The sequence below is a fragment of the Garra rufa genome, chromosome 20, assembly GCF_049309525.1.
Source record: "Garra rufa chromosome 20, GarRuf1.0, whole genome shotgun sequence".
Classification (NCBI taxonomy): domain Eukaryota; kingdom Metazoa; phylum Chordata; class Actinopteri; order Cypriniformes; family Cyprinidae; genus Garra; species Garra rufa.
The window spans coordinates 12,745,624-12,767,653 of NC_133380.1; the positions used below are offsets into that span (position 1 = coordinate 12,745,624).

General features: G+C 37.5%; 1 protein-coding gene across 1 annotated transcript in view; it reads right to left on the minus strand.

Moving 5' to 3' along the window:
• Positions 1–12,586: 12,586 nt before the first annotated feature.
• The window catches only part of LOC141293439 (signal-induced proliferation-associated 1 like 2), a 34,933-nt gene continuing 25,489 nt past the window's right edge, over positions 12,587–22,030 (minus strand). Inside the window, exons 11-14 of the mRNA XM_073825481.1 lie at positions 21,535–21,666; positions 16,489–16,609; positions 14,125–14,206; positions 12,587–13,978 (exon numbers count right to left, since the gene is read on the minus strand). Coding sequence (XP_073681582.1) covers positions 13,832–13,978; positions 14,125–14,206; positions 16,489–16,609; positions 21,535–21,666 — 482 coding nt within the window. The 3' untranslated portion in view covers positions 12,587–13,831. The remainder of the gene's footprint in view (positions 13,979–14,124; positions 14,207–16,488; positions 16,610–21,534; positions 21,667–22,030) is intronic.

A 22,030-nucleotide genomic window follows, 5' to 3' on the forward strand; every position in this document is an offset into this window, starting at 1 on the left:
GGTGAAACGATTCCGATATCACTAGAATATTGTATGAATCAAAATAATATAATTCCTTTATTCATCTCTAAAAGTGATTCTACTACTTTATCCACTAAATTGATGGGGACCAAATGTTCATAGTGGGAGGAAATGCTGAATGAACACTATAGGGTTTTCCGTACCTGTGGGATATAGATTATGGTTCCTCACAGGCCAGTCTTCGAGGCTGTCAACATCTCTATCTGTGCTGCTCCTCTGCTGCATTTTGTTCCCATACTGAGACCCAATAAGCGATTCGTATTTCACCCTCCGGCAACACCAAGCTGTGTCTGTGTTAGCGGCTGTCAGTCTCATCGCTCTCGTGTAAAGCTGTGGCTTCTGTTTGTGTCTGAACCTGTAAATCAGTGGGAACCCAGTCAGTGCCGCTGCGCGCCAACATGACATCAGTAACGGGAACGTCTGCAGGCCGGCTCCATATGTCTCAATCCACCTTAACGCGGCTGTATTTGCCTCTTATCTGAGATATTCATGCTTGGATACCCCTCAGCTACAGTGGTTCCCGTTGCGCTGCTAACGGTTTTCCTTTTGTGGTGCGTCTCTTTTGTTTTTCCTGTTATTGTGAGAGGGGAACAGACTACAGTGCGCTTGTGTCATCGCTCTATTCACACGAAGAAGAGTAATATTTTGCCACCGTTGGTTAAGGTTCTCAGAGTCAGACAGTACAGTGAGTTTGCCTATGTAAATTCCCCTTTATGCAAATCCTGCCGTTTGCCTTATCACAAAGCTGGCCAAGGGAGAGCTCCCTATTGAAGGGGGAGGAACTGCCCAAAGCTTTTCACAAAACTCTCTGCGAGGCATTAACAAAACGCAAATGCAAATTTTTCATGGGTCTCAGCTGGAGAGCCCAAATGTGCCTCAGAATGTGCACAGTGGGCTGCCTTGTGTAAACAATATAAATAAATGCTCTTGATAAATGTTCTCACCACTGGCGAAACCGGCCTCTGACAACCACACAAAACTGAATACAGGACGGGAGCATCCAAGAAGGAAGCAATTAAATCCTGTGTCCCGCTGGGCGGATGGAAAGTCGCCCTTTACAATAAAGAGACAGGGAATGAAGAGGGAAGATACCACTAAATGTAAATGCCATGGCAACCTCAAGCAGCCACAACACAATGTTTCCTCAACTGGATGGATGGCATTCCGAGACTGGCATATCTGTAAATATTCAATTTGAATGTTCTACTCTGGCCATATTGGCAACAAAGTACTTTACTCCATTACTGTAACTTATGCACACTGTACTGTACCAAAGTATTCATATTTGGGAAACTTTTAAACTACATTTTAAATCATATCAGACTTTTTACTCTGCTAAATTTAAGAAAACCTGCTGTTTTTATTATACTGAAGCAACTCACTGATTTAATGGTCAAGCTGAGTCCAAAATTTTTGCATGTTAAAAAATAAATTCAACCTCAAGTTGTGTCAATCACGTTTGCACACTGCCTTTACGACGAAACATTCGTTTGTCATAAAAGTTCAGATCAGGTTTGATTCAGGTTTGGTTCTGCGTTTTCACATCCGTAGCAAGCATTTTGATAAGATAAAGAATCATGAATACAAAAAAAAAACGCATATAAAAATTTTAGACTCAGTGTGCAATGACCTTTAGTCTCAAGTTAACAAACCACTGCATATATCTAGTCTTAATTCCTTTTGTGAAGTCAAGTGAAGGACCATGGTGTGTATGAAATCGCGTCCTGAGTAAGTACTACATTTTGTGATGTGATGGGAAAAAAAAACATTGAAGATTTACGTGATTTCTAAAATCCACATAGTTTTTTACATATTTTGGACTATGGGGGGTGCCATTATTTTGATGACGTGAAATGGTTGCATTCGGTGAGCTATGACCGCTACATGTTACTATTTTTACCACAAAACAGCTTGGAAAATAAAATACTGATACAATGCCACATTGTGCGGCTTTTGGTTGCAATTTTTAGCCAAAGGGCAACAGGAGAAGTGATGTAAGTCTTCACTGCTTTCCCAACTTTAAGAATAGGAGAAAAGACTGAGAAGATGCCTGTGGAAAAGTAAAACTTCCTAAAGAGCCGCAATTTTGTTCACTCCACTTGATGCACTAGCCCTTTAGTAGACCACAGCTACTGAAAGAGCTTACAAATGGCAGAGACAAGAAACACTAGATACCATCCTGGCAGGATGTAAACATGCAGACGCTTGTCATGACGCCGCAGCCTTTCAAATGACTTGCAAACTTACAAACATACTATTTTTTGGCAGACCGGTTCATATCCCACACAGAGTGAGTGAAGGGAGTCGACCCAAAGGGGTCACATTGGTGCCGTGACCCGGTTGGGAGTGCAACAGAGGCCAGCTGTTAAGAGCTTCACAGGTAAACCTCGGCAACACTAGAGGCACTGGCATACCTGCCTCCCATGCCAGAAACACCCGTTAAAATCCTGCTCAGAGCGAGTGAGAGGAGTTGAACCGGAGGGGTTACATATAGTAGAAAAGGATTCGATTTTGCGGATCATTCTTTTAAACTTTTTCATTCTTTTCATTGAACCAGTTTATTACAATAATGCGAATGTAGCAGTTAACAACTTACTAATTCAGTAATCCACTTAGAGTGTCTCTCTACTTTAAAAAAATCACTGAACCGTACATATAGTTCTTAAGCTCGATTGCATGCTAAATAATAATAATGATAGATAGCAGGAGAATAGCAAATAGCGATAAATGAATGCATCAATCAGTCAATAAATAAATAAATAGTAGTTGATACAGATACTTGCATTCAAAAATACAAGTCAGTCAGTCATTTTATCAGGCCTTCTTCAACTCAAGTAGCTTTAGGATTTGAATACCATTCACTGTTCATTCAGCTAAAATGGCTTAATATAATAAAATGTTATGCAAAATCAATTAATAACTGCAGTTATATTCCCTGAAGCCCCTCACACACACACACACACAGAACTGAATCCAATATCCCCAGGTAGGACATGCTGTTTTCCTTGAGCAACCTTGGTTAAAATAGCGCTCATGTATCTTTCATTCAAATCCTTTCCACTATACTGAAGATCACCTTGCCCCAAACAAAGACTCACTCATTCAGAACCTTAGGGGCAAAAAAGAAAGCAATGCCTTAGATGAAAAATACCTCTTTTTTCTTTCCATTTTGTTCTTTTTTGGCCTTTTGGCATGCATAATAGATAGGGATATACGATTGAGGACTTTTACTTCAATAAGACTATGGTCGGTTTCAAAAAGATTCATTTTCAGCATGCAGGGAAGAAATGCCATAGATTGATGCCGTAAGGCAAGACAGCTTAGAGGAAGATTCATCTTGTTCATCCATGACCTTTGCTGCTGTGTTCTCTGATTTAAAGATATATTCAAACTGACATATAAAGTTCAGAGTCAACAATGCTGGAGAAACAAACTCTTGAAGAATAATGCAGGTATCATGATGCTGCACTACACCGCAGTACGTTATTCGGACTTCTGAGTTTGAGAAGCCTTAACCAAGCAGAACGAAAAGTATAAAAAGGATTTTCTTGTAGCGAATGGATTTTCATGATTTATAACTTAAGCTATGAAGGAGTAGAAAAGTCTTGGAACTGATGGGTCTGGGTTTTTAGTGCCATTTCTGAGTTCTAGAAGTAGCAAGTTTGTGAGCATCAGTGCTTCCCATGCGCTGCCTCCTGGGGAAAAAGTGACCGAATCAGCTTCTTTCACAGAGTAACCCTTAACACACTTTTGTACTCTGAAAACTGAAATCAGTGTTGTACTTCCTGTCGGACATGTTTTATCCTTCACTCAACAGATAGGTCTGCACTTAAGCCACATACAAAATACAGTGCTTTTGGGAAGAGTTTAAACATTCATGATGTTAAGATGGAGGAAGCAAGAGGGGCTTTAGCACGTTACAAACAGCCAGCTTTTACACAGCAGTCACCGTGCTTTGAAAGAAGTGTGTGTGTGCGTGTGTGAGCCATCACACAATGGTTGATCAGCAAAGACGGCTTGGCAGTGCGGCCGCTTCATTTCCAATTACATGCTTTGTTGGCAAGGCAACCAGGTCACCCTCGGGAGACGACAAACAAAGTTACCTTCAGCTGCCTTGGGCAAGATTTGAATTCTCCCTACGTGCTCCTGTGCCCCTTCAAGCGGCAATTCAGAAAGTGATTTGCTATTAGAGTCAGAGCCAGATGTCTAAAGTTTTAGTTCTGATTTAGTTCTTTTATATACTTATCAGTACATTACATAACCATAGAATAGATAAACAATCCTTACCCTTTTTTATATTTAGATTTTTTTTTTTTCATTTTTGATTATTATTATTAATCTAATTTATATATTAGTGGTTGGGTCACTCCTTGTCCTTGTACAACTGATGTAAAAACAACAACTTTGCGGGTAACTTGCAATTTTATGGGATTAGGATATTTTGATATATAGAAGTATATTCTTGTTTGTAAAGTAGAAGTCAGTGATTGACATGTACTGACATTCTTCAAAATATCTTAATTTATGATCCATACTCTTAAAGGGAACCCTGGGTATTATGACATGTATGGCTTAATATAATGAAAATGAAATCTACCTCGTTTTATACATATTTTGGACAATTATGACGTAAAATGGTTGCACTTGGTGAGCTACACAACTGACACAATGACCACATCTACTGAAAGAGCTTACAGGTGGAAATGGATGTAGTTTATGCCTCAACCAAATGCTGTACCATTGATTTTCCCCTGGATATCGAGTGAAATCTGCACTGAGAAACTCCTTCTGTGGCTGCGGCATTATGACAAGCATCAACATGTTTACATCCTGCCAGGATGGCATCTAGCATTTCTTGTCTCTGCCTTTTGTAAGCTCTTTCAGTAGTTGTAGTCTACTAAAAGCCTCAAAGGCATCAGGACTAAAATGAAAAGAACAAAGACGCAGGTCTTTAGAAAGTTTTATTCGTCCACAGGCATCTTTTCCCGTTCTTTGCTCATCTTCTTATCTCTAGGAAAAGCAGTGAAGACTTAAATCACTTCTCTTGTTGCCCTTCTACTGAAAATTACTACCAAAAGCCGCATAATGTGGCATCATATCAGTATTTTATTTTCCGAGTTGTGTTGTGGTAAAAATAGCAACAGATAGCGGCAGCCATTTCACTTCAATGAAATAATGACGCCCCCCATAGTCCAAAATATGTATAAAACACCAGTCTTTCATGGGTTTTCGGCTACATATTTCAGTAAGAGACATAAATTACGTTATATTAAGCTATACAAGTCTTAATACCCGGGGTTCCCTTTAAAAATAAAGATTCCAAAACTGGGGAACAATTCACCTTTATCCTGAACATGCAAGTCTCGCCTGACTGGAACGCGCTGCTTTACATTTCCAGTCTCTAGTGTTTTTAGTCATAATATAACGTTATACATATGAAAATGGTTTTAAAAAAAGCACATTTCGCCATAGTTTTGTCACAGTAACTCACCTGTCATAGTTTAACGAGTGGGAAGATGGCATGAGGCGACGCAAGGTTAGGTGCATTGAAAACAGATGAGGGCACTAATGCTGCCTTCATGTGCTATCGTAATTATGGTAAATACCAAAATCTGACATCGAAATTGCACATGAACACCTACTCACGTTGTAATTTCCACTGGAAAGCTCGACATTTTTTATGATAAACTTTGACCTTTCAACATGGCGGACAGCAACGAAACCATAGATATATATATACTTAGATGCCTCATTAGCGACTGTTTCTATGGGCCTTTATACGTAAGCCGTCCGCCATTTTGCTGCGGTCAACTTGACGTCATTCACCCATAGATCTATGTAATTGACCATAGTAATAACTGAATATTCGAAATGCCACAGTCCTGAACAGCCGTTGGTCTGCGAACCTACAGTATGGTGAATGACGTCAAGTGGACCGTTCCAAAATGGCGGACGCATCTACGTGCTTGGAGCGGTCCAATGGGGTATCTACGTATATATATCTATGAATGAAACTATATGTTTAACTAAACCGCCATGTTTCTCTTCACTACGACAACAAAAGCACCTGAACACAACACACTGGTTATTTCCACTTCACAAGTGGAAAGCATCATCTTTCCCATATCACATGAAGGCAGCAATACATACAGCTTCCGATTGGGTGAAGTTCGCGGAATTTTGTATACAAAATGATAAGAGCACACATTATTATTTTTTTTAACTACGCGCTGCAAGCAACGCTCGTTTTCTTTTGTCATAGTTTATGCAAGGCATAGAGTGCCGGACAGATTTGCTGGTATGCAAAACAAATCCTTTACAGGAATTTTCAAACTTACTGTATTGCTGTTACTGTGGCAGCCAACAACAGCACAGATTAACCCTGTGCACACTTTTATTTAAAAAAAACTTAATTAATTAATTAATTTTTCAGTCGATCTTTTTTCCACTTTTTACTATGAATTCCCATTGAGACTGGAACACGAGAACACCCAAACGGAAGTTATCCATCATCAGTTCCACATCAGTTACTTAAGAAAAAAGTGGATAGCAGAACCATTTTGGGTTCCCCAAAGAACCTTTCAGTTACTGTTTAGTAGTGAACAGTTTCTAAAAGAGCAATTTTGATTATTTTTTTTTAATGGAAATTTTCCATAGGTGCAGTAAATAACCTTTATTTATAAGAGTGTAGAAGAAAGATATAAAGGTATGGAATGACACAAGGGTGAGTAAATGATGACAGAACTTTCATTTTCGGTTAAATGATCCCTTTAATATGAATGTAGCCATACCTTTTATTCTAAAACAGCATTAACTCTTCTTCTTTCTGCTAGATATTTGCAATCAAGGGCATCAGTGAAGTCAGGTTCTGACACAAATTAGTCTAAGAAAATAGCATGGCTTAATTGTATGCACATGTTAGCAGCAATAGCCAAAACGTGTTAAAGGAGTAGTTCACTTTCAGAACAAATATTTCAGATATTTGCGTTTGAGATTAAAAAGTATATAAATTGTAAATGTTTTTAGAAAATAACCCATTGTTTCACTAGATAAGACCATTCTTCCTTGGCTGGAATCATTTAGAGCCCTTTGAAACTGCATTAAAAACGGCATTTTGGACGTTCAAACTCAGGGGCACCATAGAAGTCCACTATATGGAGAGAAATCCTGAAATGTTTTGCTCAAAAAACAGCATTTCTTCATGACTGAAGAAAGAAATGAACATCTTGGATGACAAGGGGGTGAGTACATTATCTGTAAATTTTTGTTCTGAAAGTGAACTACTCCTTTAAGTACGAGAGGGTGTTCACACTTTTGGACATGCAGTGTATGTCAAGTTATTTCCTGTTTTACAATTTTAGCCCCTTTGGCTCACCCTACAACCATCTATGAAGACCTTAAAAAGATCTTTATTGAACAGCAAATAGAGAAAGATCAAAAGAATGTGTTAGGGCTTACAAGTATCCTTTGATGCCCTAGAGTTCATTATTTGTACTTGTTAGCAACAAATGCAGGGCGGGCCTAAAACAGAGCACAGAGGCACTCCAGATTCAGGTAGAGTGTGGCTGCGTGGCTTATCTTCATATACTCGTTACGTTTGACAGTCTATGTACATCATGCTGAATCCAAAGGAGAAATAACAAGCATCAAAAGGGCTGACAAAGCACATCCACCCATTTATGGCACTTCAGTTACGGTTACAAAACCAAAAATACAAAGGATTCAATTCAGTATATGATTAGGCTTGTCACTGATTCTGCAGCTTTATGTGGTTTTTCAGTCTCTAATCAGCGTCGTGGTCTTTTTATGACATGTAGCACAAGGTACGCCTTTGCTATTTGCACAGATTTATAGCTAGGAAAGCATAGATTTCTTATGGTACGTGTGGATAGCTGCAATCTGTGAATTCGTATCTATCATTTATCTTGATGCCAAGCGGTGAAGCTTTCTAATCACAAGAGCGTTTGATTTCTTTCCCAGAGGCAGTGAGATTGACTCACTCAGCAGTTTTTCCTCAAAGTTGTGGTTGGACCTGAACATTTTTGCTGAGACTTCTTAGTATATAATACCACAGAAGTACTGGACTATAAAGCTTCACAGTACAAAACAAACTGATTATGAGTCAAACCACATGTTCGTGGTCTGAGAATAATATGTGATTATTGTGCTTTTATCTTTTCAATTTGCACAGTTATCTATGATTTGCAAGCTTGTTTTAAAAAAAATTGCAGCACAAATGTTTCCCAGATCTTCACAACAGGAACATCATGGCTTGCCTGACATCGCTAATGACTACAAAAGATCACACATGAGTGGTGTGCATCAGCTGACATTCACTGACCTCCACTTGAACCCTGCGGCAAGACATGAACCGTTGCTTTTAATAATGCTAATAATGTAACATGCATGCATGCACAACCGTGCACGGTTAAAATAGGACGTATAAGGAAAGAGTTCAGGTGCATGCAAGGCAAAAGCAATAAAATAGATTCTGACTATGGAATAGATTCGAACTTCAATCAAACTCCAATAAAAACTTGTACCTCTCTTTTGAGAGCTGCAATGTTTCAAAGAGGAACAATATTAAAAAATATGTATCTCTTGCATTTCTGTCACATTTAAATAAATAATGCTTGGTAAATTGTAATTATGACATAACAGACCAAATTATGACATGCTTACTCATATGTATGATGAAAAGTCAAAATTAAGAAATACAAAGGTTTTAATTATGAGATTAAATGTCACAGTTATGATGTAAAACATAATAATTACGATATAAAAATTATATTTATTAGATAAAAATGTAGAAAATGAACATAAATATCTCAAAAATAACATTTTGGTTTTCGTTAATTACTACTTTTAGTCGTACTTCTTTCTTTGTAATGACTTTGACTTTCAATACATAATTTTACCTTTTTATGTCATCATTTTGACTTTGTATCTTGTAATTATGACTTAGAATCTCATAATTATAACTTTTATGTTATGATAATGAATTATAATTTACCAAAGCATGTTTTTTGTTGTGTAACAGAAACAGTCTTTCATACCTCTACCAATATTTTAGTAGTAAAAACAAACATAAATATAGCTGAACGCAGCGATTATCGGGGTTCAAGTGCTTTAAGGCATTTTAGCATCATATGAAAAAAAGACATGATTTAGCAAGGCTGTAACCATCTAAATCAATGATTTAAAAAAGGCATTTTTTAAATCCCAGGAAATTTACCATTAAAATATAATGTTTTCTAACGTTTATGACTGTTATAGTGCTAGCTGTGGTCCGATCTCCTTAAAACTTTGCATGGTTGTTTAGAATCCCGTGTCACATATGCTCACCAGGTTTTGTGAAGTTTTGAGTTTTCCTTTAGGCTTTATAGGATTTTGGGTACATTTGGACAGGCCCCTTTTCTAAACGACTCTGTTATAGCTTCCCAAAAGGTAAATTTCAACATTTTTTTCATAAGACATAGAGAGTCCAGAGAATCGTACTGCAGTGTTTTTTTTTTCCCAGATTGCGCAAAAACCTAGGACTAGTTCGCAAAAGTATTTTTTTTCTTAATCATTTAACAAACTATTTGATTGGCAACAGTGGTTCAAGAGGCAAAGTTGTCTGGAATGAGGATTTCTAACATACTATGATACGAATACTGCATTTATGTCCGAAAAACCGCACAATGTACAACCGTTTACGACCTTGAAAAATGCTATATCGCCCACAGTGGCTGATTTCTTTCACATTTCTCACAGACCTTTGGGGCCATGAGTCAAACAAGCCCACCAAGTTTCGTTCTGATTGGCCTCTGTTAACCTTGTCTAACAGGTGCTCATTATTTTAGATATGCAAATGTACTTATAGGCATTGTGGCACTTTGGACTAAGACTGCGTACAGCCATTTTCATGTTGATAGGACAAATGGTTGCATAGGTATAGCCATTTTTATGGTTTTTCCCTCTTATAGTGCCACTAAGTAGCCAAGCTCAGTAATATTTGTCTTGTGACCTCAGATTGCAATTTTACATAAGTGTTCTAAGTTTGGCGAAGATATTTAATTCTGTTCAGGCATTTTACTAAAAGTGGCTCTGCCCCTTTCGAATGTTTTGGCGTCCCTTTGTGACAGTGAGTCGAAAATGTAACTTTTTATTGATAATAATAATTTATTGATATTCACTCCCCAGAGAATCTTTCTGCACTGGTTTGTTTCCGATTGGGTGAAAAACCTTGGACTAGTTCACAAAAGTAGGTTTTTAAAAATCTCAAATACCGAAAAATTTTGCCAGGCTCACAATCGAATCTGAGGCATGCTTTTTGTCTGACGTGAGCCAAGGATTGCAACGACATAAGACACTTAAGCCTGAGACTGAGAGTTTAGGAGTTATTGAGCGATTTTGTACTTTTTTTATGGCTGTAGCACCCCGTCAGGCCGATTGGGGCAAGCCTTTGTGGCGTTGTTGGTGGTGTGAGTACTACAATTCCTTGAAGTTTCAAGTCTACGACTTACAGTTTGGTCTGCACTATCAGTTTATGTCTAACAATTACAATAATAACTGTAATAAATCCAATATAATATTTTCCTCAGATTTTCCTCCGGGACTGATTGAGACTGTTTTCCTGTTCTCGGAAGGGGTTAAATTTGGCCTTCTGGCACCTTTGAATAAACAAACAAACAAAGTTTTTCTGTCAACCCTTGGTGAAGGTCATTTATTGCCTAGGGCACCAGAACCGTGTTCAGATTGCAGGGTTCCCCCACCTCTGAAATCCCAGTTTAACCCTTAGTTATTACTCTGTGCTCACTCAAAGCTACAGCGACCAATCTTGGCTAGAGGTCCTTGGAATGACCCTCAATCGTACACCGCTGTTTCACCTTGTCAGTTCCCACAGGAGCAGAGGCACCTTGGTCCATGTCATCCATCACAGGTCACCTCAAGAAGGTTGACATTTTTCCACTGGTTCCTCACAGATGTAGGGCAGTGCTGCCATTTCTGTTCTCAATCACAACCAGCGAAAGGAGAAACGTATTGATTTTTCTCTGTGTTTTCACGAATAACACACTCCTAAAATGGGTCATTGACTATTGCACATTACAGCTCCCTGTGCGTGTGTTCCTCCATCTTCTCAGCTTTTTTTCTAGATCAATCCATCAAAAACAACACAACAGCCACAGATTTAAAACATGTCACAAACACATCTGAGGTGGGTTGAATAGGTTGGTTTTTGGGCATATTTTTTGTAGTAACATTGTGGAGAAGTTCATGGATGGTCACACTTAGCTTCCACAGTGTCTGATCAATAATACAAGCCAGTATTGATCAAGCAGTGGCTTTTAAAAACAGAGCTCTTCAACATTTAACTTTAACATTCACAGTCAAAAGTTTACATACCCCTTGCAGAATCTGCAAAATGTTAATCATTTTACCAAAATAAGAGGGATCATACAAAATGCAGGTTATTTTTTATTTAGTACTGAACTGAATAAGATATTTCACATAAAAGATGTTTACATACAGTCCACAAGAGAAAATAATAGTTGAATTAGTTGAATATTAAAAATCCTTCAGGTCCCACAAATTCTTCAGGGGTGAAAACTTTCTGAATTTGAAGATCAGGGTAAATTTAACTTATTTTGTCTTCTGGGGAACATGCAAGTATCTTCTGTCGCTTCTAAAGGTCAGTACTAAATGAAAAAATATGATATTTAGGAAAAATAAGAAAAATGTACACATCCTCATTCCGTTCAAAAGTTTACACGCCTGGCCCCTAATGCATTGTTTTTCCTTCTGAAGCATCAGTGAGCGTTTGAACCTTCTGTAATAGTTGCATATGAGTCCCTCAGTTGACGTCAGCGTGAAAAGATGGATTTCAAAATCATACAGTCATTGTTGGAAAGGGTTCAAATAGATTTAAAAAAAAAGGTTGAAAAACCAAAGAACCAGGGACCTGAAGGACTTTTCTGAAGAACAGCGGGCAGTTTAATTGTTCAGGACAAACAAGAGACTCAAAAACAACTATCACTAAACAAAACAGCTGTTGGTCATTCAGGTAACAACACAGTATTAAGAATCAAGTGTATGTAAACTTTTGAACAGGGTCGTTTTTATGAATTCAACTATTATTTTCTCTTCTGGACTATATGTAAACATCTTTTATGTTAACTATCTTATTTAGATCAGTACTAAATAAAAATAATTGACATTTTGCAGATTGACTTCAACCGTTTATGCAAAACACCATGTAAAAGTGAATTTTGCATCCAATGTCCCTTTTAATATTACCATGAATTGCAATTTGACTAGCAGATTTTATTTTGGACCCAACACAGTACTAAAATGAATAAATGTGTTCCTAAAATTAAACATCAAAATGTGCTCATTTGAATTAATATTCATATATTTTAATAATTAACATCATCATGAACTCATGACTGGCAGATTTTACATCGGACAGAGACCAAACACTGTATCAAAATTGGCAGTGTTTCTAAAATTAAAATATATTAATCCTAATTAGTAACTTGCTGTATAGTGCAACATGTTAACGAAATCCAACACAAACTCCATATTAAAAGGACACAAGTCTTACTTTATTGACATCCTAAACTTTATTTTACAAAGGTAAGCTTTTCATCCCAACCTCAACAAAACAGATTTACAAAGAAATAAAAACATCTTTAAAAGGCCATAAAAAACAACATCCTGTCCTCTAGCAGCATCCGAACATCTGAACGTCCCAGAAATAAACCATTTTATGTTTACAGTTATCTCTCAGCCAAGCTATACACAGTACTGCTGACATGGTACACAAGTATACAAAGTACTGCCACATGGAGCCATTACTCTTTTTAGTGCAGAAAAGGAAAATACTCTCATTAAAATAACAATCTTAGGTTAAATAAGCTTAAATAAGAGGGCGAAGGTACAAGACACTTTTCTGAGGTACTTTACACCAACAAGCAGAATTTGGCTTTTATATTAAGTGGTTTACAGGTGCTACACCGTATGTACTGGCCCATCCACACAAGTTTGACATCTGTTCGGGTGAAACGAAAGCCAGTCGGCAGCCTTATGGATAAGAGCAGAGGGTGTGGATTTTGTAAGCACTTGGACAGTAATATGAATTAATGAAAACAACTGAGGGACAATCCTTTTACCACCAATAACATCAGGCACACAAAAGACTTGAATTTTTTTTCTTTTTTTTCTACATAAAAGCTTTTGAATACAACCAAATCACACTCAGTGCTAATCTTATTGAACAATTCTGTGATTACAGCATCAGCAAAATTATTGCTACAACATTTCGATGTGTTACTTACAAAAACGCAGTTTAAAACAGGTATACAGTACACCTAGTTTTGGGGAGCTTCGGACACTAAGGAACGTTGTATCTGGCTGGTCTACATTTCGACAAATGATGGGGTGGACAGCCACAAAGCCAGGATTGAACTTGAGTTACGTTTAGCCCAAGGAACCAAAGATTTTCAGAAAGAAATCACGGCTTATTGCGTTACATTCACTTTCACGATCACCACATGTTCGTACCCTTTCGATTGGTCATAAGCCATTTTATTTTTCCCTTCCAGCCCTTATCACATACCTTATTTAATTTCTTACTCTCCCTTTTCTCATTCACATTCTCATGTCCTGCCAACTATGACTTAGTTTTTTTTAGTGTGTTAGCGTATTAGCTCTGCACACGTTCACATTCAACTGCTGAAACATCTTTTTTTACAGTACGCTGGACTAGTTATCCTTGGGTTATGTAGTTTGCGAAGCACGACAAGGGGAAGTTATGGACTACTTCAGCTCAAGGTTTCTTGTCCATTGAGTTCAGAAACAATTCAGTGAATCTCCTCAGCTGCGCGGCTGCTGTCTGGCTCTCTTCGTGCAGTCGAAGGTTGTCTTGTCGAAGGTGTTGAACTTGTTCCTGCAGCATAGCCTTGTCTTCTTGCTCCTTTGGAGGATAATAACAAAGCATGTGGTTACAAATAACTACCTTGAGGTGAATGCTGCTAACAGTGCTTGTTCAGCTATGTTAAGGATTTGTTAAAGCATTATGTTTGCCTATTAAAGGCCTGTTATTATGTTTGGGACTCTTACCTTCCTTAGGTCATACTGCAGCTGGCGGAGAATGAGCTCCAGCTGGTTAACCTTCCCAGTGAGCAGAGCAGGGGTTCCTTCCCTGTTTGGATCATAGACAGACGGGAACAATTAGACGCAGAGGCAGGACAGACAGATGTGCAGACAGACATATAGAATAGGGGTGTAACGATACACATATTCATATTGAACCATTTTGAGGTTTTCAGTTCAGTATGCATTACAAACTGAACGATTTGTTAAGACTAATCCTATTACATTTGGAAAATAAAAGAGCTTACAGTGTGTGAAGAACAATGTAATGTGTGCCACTGTGCTTAACAAGGTAGCCCAAATGACGTAACAGGTAACGTGATGTCTGAAGAAAAAAAAAAAACACTTCTCCAGTAGTGTTGTGACGGTTAGGCAGTTTATTAGAGCTTTTCCTCTTTTCCTCGCTTTTATTTGCCTTTAAAAAAGGTTGTAAATGCCTGTGCGCATTTTACTTTCATATTCAAATTACCGCCAATTCGGTGTCAATTGATTGAATTGATAGCAACAAACCAAACCGTTACACCTCTAATATAGAAAAATACATAGATAGTCACAAAAATAGACAACCTGATTGGATATACAGATGGATGGACTGATGGAAGTATATACGAATGGACCAATATACGGATGGATATTTGGATCAATGGAAAGATACAGATGGATCGATCGATGGAAGGATATATGGATGGATGGATGGATAGATACATGAATTGATGGGAAAATATACAAATGGATGGATGGATGTATAAAGAGATGGATAAAAGAATGGATATATAAAGGGATAGATTGGAAGGATATACAGATGGATAGATAGAGGGATGGATGATATAGGGATTGATGGAAGGATATACAGATGAATGGATGGATATAGGGATAGATGGAAGGATATACAGGCAGATGGATGGATATAGAGATGGATAAATGGATGTAAATGGGGACTGATGGAAGGATATATGGATGGATGATGGATATAGGGACCGATATATGGAGGGATGGATATACAAATGGATATAGGGATCGATGGAAGGATATACAGATGGATGGATAGATGATATAGGGTTCGATGGAAGGACATATGGATAGATAGATATATGGATCGATGGAAGGATGGATGAATAAAGGAATCAATAGAAAGATATACTGAAGGATAGATGGATGGATATACAGATTGATGGAAGGATAAACTGATGGATGATATATGGATGGATGGAAGGATATATGGATCGACGGAAGGGTATGGATGGTAATGGATTGATATGGGGTCAATGGAAGGATATACAGATAGAAGGATGGATGGATATAGGGATTGATGGAAGGATATATGGATGAATGGATGAATATAGGGATCAATGGAAGGATATTCAGATGGATAGATAGATGGTAGAAGGATGGATGGATGTACGGATTGATGGAAGGATAAATGGATGGACGGATACACAGGCGGATAGATGGATGGGTGGATGGATGGATATACAGATTGATAGAAGGATAAACGGATGAATGCATGGATATAGGGATCGATGGAAGGATATATGGATGGATCGATATATGGATCGATGGAAAGATATACGAATGGATAGATGGATATGGGGATCGATGAAAGGATATACAGATGGATACATAGATGGATATAGGGTTCGGATGGATTGATGGATAAATATAGAGATGGATAAATGGATGGATATATGGATTGATGGAAGGATATACAGACGGACTAGCAGATGGATGGATGGATGGATGGATGTATATAGGGAATGATCAAAGGATATACAGACGGATGGATTTACAGACTGATGGAAGGATATACAGACATATAGATGAATATAGGGGGTTGATGGAAGAATATATGGATGGAAGGATGAATATAGAGATTGATGGATGGATATTGGGACCGATGGAAAGATATGCTGATGGACAAACAGAAAGCTGGATGAATGTATATAGGGACTAATCAAGGGATATAAAGATGGATGGATGGATATGGATTGATTGAAGGATATATGGATGGATATACAGATCGATGGATATAGGGATCGATGGAAGGATATACAGACGGATGGATGGATTGATGGATATACGGATCAACGGAAGGATATACAAATGGAAGGATATATGGATGGGTGAATCGATATAGAGATCGATGGATGGATATAGCCATCAATGAAAGGATATGCAGATGGATAGATGGACAGATGGATTGATGGATGAATATACGGACCAATGGAAGGATTTACAGATGGATCGATATACGGATGGATGGATATAGGGATTAATGGATGGATATATGGAACGCATGCACATGGATGGATGGTATTCTACATCAGCACTCACCCTGCTGGTAGGGTTGCGGCATCCACACATGCCACTCGTCTGTTCAGCTCTTCAGAGAGCTCCAGAACCTGCTTGGTCTGTTCTTCTTCTGTCAGAGAGCTCAGAGAGGTTGCAGTCTGATCTAAAAGTATAAAAGAATTATTTGGTTAGAAATTCCATTATTAAATGCACATAGGGCATTAACAGCATAAGACTGTGCATGGGCATGTGTTGAGTATACAATGTTTATCATTTAATACAAACAGCTGTGTATTGAAAATCGACTATAAAACAACTGTTTATCACTCATCAGCAATGCACAGAACAAAAAAACAAGCCAAGCGGGAAATCCCCAAAGGCACACAGGAAACATGGTACTTCATACTGCTTCGGCTGAGGTGATACAGGCTGGTGTTCCAGGTAGGAGATTTGAGCAACACCCAGAGAAAAGCTTATTAAACGTGATCCTCCTTTTCAGCTCTTTCCGAGGTGTTAGAGCTAACTGTTAACCAGCTTCAGCAGAGCAAGGTGTTAATTAAGTGGGGAACAGAGCTCACGCTGCAGAATGGTTAATGGCGAGATGGGAGGGGGGTTCACACGCTTTCAGGTGAGTTTAGCATTACACTGTCAGACGGGCATATCATTAAGCATTCAAGACTAAGAACACACCGATATAGTGATTCTACCTCCGCTGAGAGGGCAAAAGGGGGGTGCAACTGTCAAATGTGCTGCTTTTTTCTGTTGTACATATAGTAAAACTATTTAGATCCATTTTTAAATACCAGTTTGTGCTCATTGATAGCAAATGATGGACCAAAAATGACCAAACTTGATTTTTTTTAGCTTTAATTACTATTTACCCTATTTTACTGACATAAATGGGTGTTTTGCATCAATTTCTATTAATTCACATCAAAAGATGGACAAAAATTATTTTTGTTAAAGCAGTTATAATTTAAATTTATGCCATATCACTGCCATTTTAATTGATAGCAAAAAAATGGACGTATTTGAAGTTTTTTTATTCTTTTTATGGAGTTTTAATTAGAATGTCACCATATTACTTACATAAATGTGTTTTGTACTTGATCAAAAAAATACACATTTTTATATGCCTTTTTTTTACAGACCGATAACAAAATATGGACCAAAACTTAATAAATATATGCTTTTTTATTACTATAAATATACATAAGACATAGATAGACATAAATAGGTGTTTTGCATCTGCATGTAACTGTCTATTAATAATTTAATAGAGTTATTTGAATTTATCGCATATCTCTGAACAAATGTTTTTTTAAACCATACCATTTTCTATTAATTAAAAGCAAAAAATAGACTAGAAGTTTGTTTTTTTATTAGGGGTGGGCATAGATTAATTTTTTTAATCTAGATTAATCTAGATTAAATCTTGGAATTAATCTAGATTAATCTAGATTAAAATGGCTAATTTGAATTCTGCTGAAGGCATTCAGAATATGTGTGCTACCCAAATAATGACTTAAAGTCTTTGAGAATGGATCATAAAGCTCATAAAGCTGTTCTATGATAATTTGTTGATGAAAATAAATTATGTTCAATTAGATGTACTTGTGTTTACTAACTAACTAACAATGAAATTATTTTTTCTCCCTATTAGATTGTGTTTTTTTTAACGTCAACACCTACCCAGCCCATTACATGTTACACCGTACTTTTATTTTGACAGGTTGCCGTGAAGTTTCTGTGTCATACAGTATGATATGATGCTAGTTTTCTCAAATGAAACGGTAAAAGTGACACTCACAGCAGTTTGGGAGATTGAGTTTATCTGTTCATGTGAGATGAAAATGCCAAAAATTACCGGGAGCGTCACGTGTGTTTCAGTATGCGTGTAGTAAAAGCTCGTCTCCGCAATGTATACATACAGCTAGGCAAACGGAACATATCGGATTCATATTAAAACGGTCTTTTTGCATTTCAGTTTTCACATACACTAGTCCATATCGCGATTTGAATTAAGTGACTGACCAACATTTGATTTATGAATCCAAAAAACGACGAATTTACGTGGCATTTCGCTATAGTAGATTCGGTTTTTATGAATGGAGGACGACGCGATCCCGTCTGTGTTTTGGCGGAGGAGACTTAAACGCGCGACCATATTCTACAGTCTTCGGTATACATCCGCGTTAAACTATCAAGGTGAAAGTCATCATAGCTTGCGTAGTTTAGACCCAGCTCCCAACCCAAATTTGAGAATAGATTAACGGCGATATTTTTTTTATCGCGCGATAAGAGTTTCACGTTAATGCAGCACGTTAACGCCGATAACGGCCCACCACTATTTTTTATTATTTATATGGAGTTTTAATTTGAATTTACATTTTATTATCTCTTATATAATTATGAATAAAACATCAATTTTTAAATGCCATTTCCCAATAATGATAGCAAAATATGCACCCAAGTTTAATAAATATATACTTTTTATTCTCTTCATTGAGTTTTAAATTGAATGTACCCCGTATCACTGACATAAATGTGTCTTTCCATTTGCATAAAACTAATTCAGTTTTCAAAAAATTGACCAAAGGTTAATGTTTTTTTAGAGCTTTAATTTGAAATTATGCCATAACTTTGTTTTGCATAAAACAAGAATATCTAAAACTATTAAGAAGTTTAATTTGAATAAATCACTGAAATCAAATGTGTTTTGCACTTGCATGAAACAAAATGATCTAGGATCAGTTTTTAAATACTGATTTCTATTCATTTATAGCGAAACAAGCACTGAAACTTAAAAAAATATATGCTTTTAAACACCTTTAATTTGAATTCACACCATATCACTGACAAATGTGTTCCGTTGCACTTGAAAATGCAGTAGAAACACATCGGTGTGGTCTCAGAAGTGAAGAATTTCTTTAGTTTCTTTAAAAAGACCTAGCTCTTTATTAACAAGAATGCACATCATGACCCTATATGTATTCAACATCCCATGAGCAACCTCACAAGACGTTGACCTGCCATTGTTTCGTCAAACGGCGAGCTAAAAGCGTTCCTTTAAGAGCTCTCACCTCTTCTGACACCTTTCAGCACTTCCTCTACCCCCCTCTCTCATTTCATTTCATTAACAGTCTCACAGTAAGGGGTGTCGTTGGAGTTGGAGTTGAATGGACGGATAATTATTAGCGCTGCGAACAAAAACACGCACAAAGCAGCACATGGAAATCAACAATGTAAGCTCACCTCCTCCCCACCCCCTTCTAGTTAGCACCCAAACCCTGAGGCAAAAGCTAACTTAATCATTTCTCCCACCATGAAACGATGGTCTCATATTTGTGACTATTTTGGGACGGAGCTGCACACTCATTGCATTTTTCATATCCGTCAGGTCCCAAGAGTGCATCTCTAAGGACTTGCAAGAAAAACCAACGCTAGCAGGGGGAACCCGCACTGGACGCCCATCCAGCCAATTAAAGCCATATAACCATGTATTTTTTCCCTGTTCATGCAGATCAGAAGGAAATCTCAGTTCGAGAAGAGCTGTGCCGTGCCCTCGCCAACATTTGCCATGGTCTCCACAGCGACCGGTTGAAGGTGAGGGAACAGCTGTAATTGCACACGAGTAAAAGCGTCCAAAACCCAAAATGTGTAATTACAGCGAGCGATGGCTTGAGTCATTTCCCTAAGTGGTGTCTTGCTGGGCTCACATTGTGATAATGGCTTAATTTCTCCATGCTCGAAATACGTTCTCCGCTCCTAATTAGCACCTTGCGGAACAATGCGCCTTTAGGCAGTCACAGGAAATGAATGGGAGGAAAATAGAGATGTGGTGATTTCGACATGGTCAAGAGCAGTGTTAGAGACGGGTGCTGTTTTGTGCAACCTTCAGTTAACTTTGTTAATGGCGTGTGAGAGCCGGCTAAAGCTTTTTGCTGAGGGAAAACCTTGGTCAAAACGCAATTCAAATAATAGGACAAAAAGGCATTTTTTTTAAACGTTTTTTGTTGTTTTCAACACTCTTTAGCCTATGGTGAATACAATGAGCTCTGAAAATTTAAGAGGATGAATAAAAATGAAATTTGCACATGTTTTCTCCATTGTCTTAACTCCCAATTCACTAAAGGAATTATGCAAATCAGTTAAAGACACAAACACACTAAAAATAGTTTTTTTTTATTTAGGAAAGATTCCTTAAAAGTGACAGTAAAGACTTTTATAATGTTAAAATTTCAAATAAATGATAGAATGAGTTCTGAAGGATCATGTGACTAAAGTAATGACGCTAAAATTCAGCTTTGAAATCAAAGGAATAAATTACATTTTAAAATATATTCAAATGGAAAACAGTTATTTTAAATAGTAAAACTATTTCAAATATTATTATTAATACTTTGGATCAAATAAAAGCAGGCTCGGTGAGCAAATGGAACTTCTTTAAAAAAACATTACAAATTGACAGGTAGTGTACATTTTAAAATATATAACAAATATAAATTGTAATAATATTTAACAATATTTCTGTATTTTTACGGTACTTTTGATCAAGTGAATGTAACCTCAGTGAGCATAACAGACGTCTTTCAAAAAAGAACCAACATTATTAGATAAAATTATACATACTGCAACATTAATTGTGCTGAGCTAACAAAGATGACCTTTGTGCATAAGGCGAATTTTATAATGAGCCTCATTTGCATTAAAAAAGGCATGTTTGAGCTCAAAAGAATGCCAATGACTTCATTTAAATATTTACTGCACCGTTTTATTTAAGCTAGTGCCTGGTACTGGTTAGTAAAAACGATTTTAGTGCTAAAATACCACGTGCTGTTGAATGAATCTGCCTCATAGACTTTGACATACATGAAGGCATTTGACCACATTTGTCTGGTACAAAAATATCCATAGAGTCAAAGGGTCAGTGCTGTCCTTGTGGGAAAAAATACCCAGTAGTTGTTATTTCCATAACACTGAGCAGCATGTTTATGATCACAAAGCATGCTAAATAGGTCAAGTCTGTACTTGGCCGTGTATATGGTGTTTGTCAGTGACAAAGCAGCATATTTAGTGTGTATGTACCTTCAAAAGCCCGTGCAGCATCTACAAGATGTGACCAGTCGAGACCAGAAATGGGATCCGGCAGGGGCATCATACTAGTGTCCACCAGCTTGGCCTTGTCTGCCAGTGAGCCGTCAGAGAACCAGAGCTCATCTGCGGAGACAGCACGCAAAGTTCATTAGAGGACAGTCAGGGTGGATGTTTAGATGGGACCCATCCCCCATTCTCACTGCCTAAATGCCATAATCGCCAGTTTGCATTTTTACTGAGGACTTCAACATCCAAGCATCATACTGAGACATCGATGTTAGTTTATTTTGTCTCTATTTCTTCATGATTCAGTTATTTTCTCCTGTGAACAGTCGCCTAGCTGGAAGTCACATTTGTAACCCATTTCACTTCAGCAACATTATGTATTTCAGAGGGAAATAGGATATTCAGTGAGGGACAAAAAGACTTAATCTATCAACTGATTCTGGTATCAACAGGTTTAACAAATTATATTTTTATATAATTA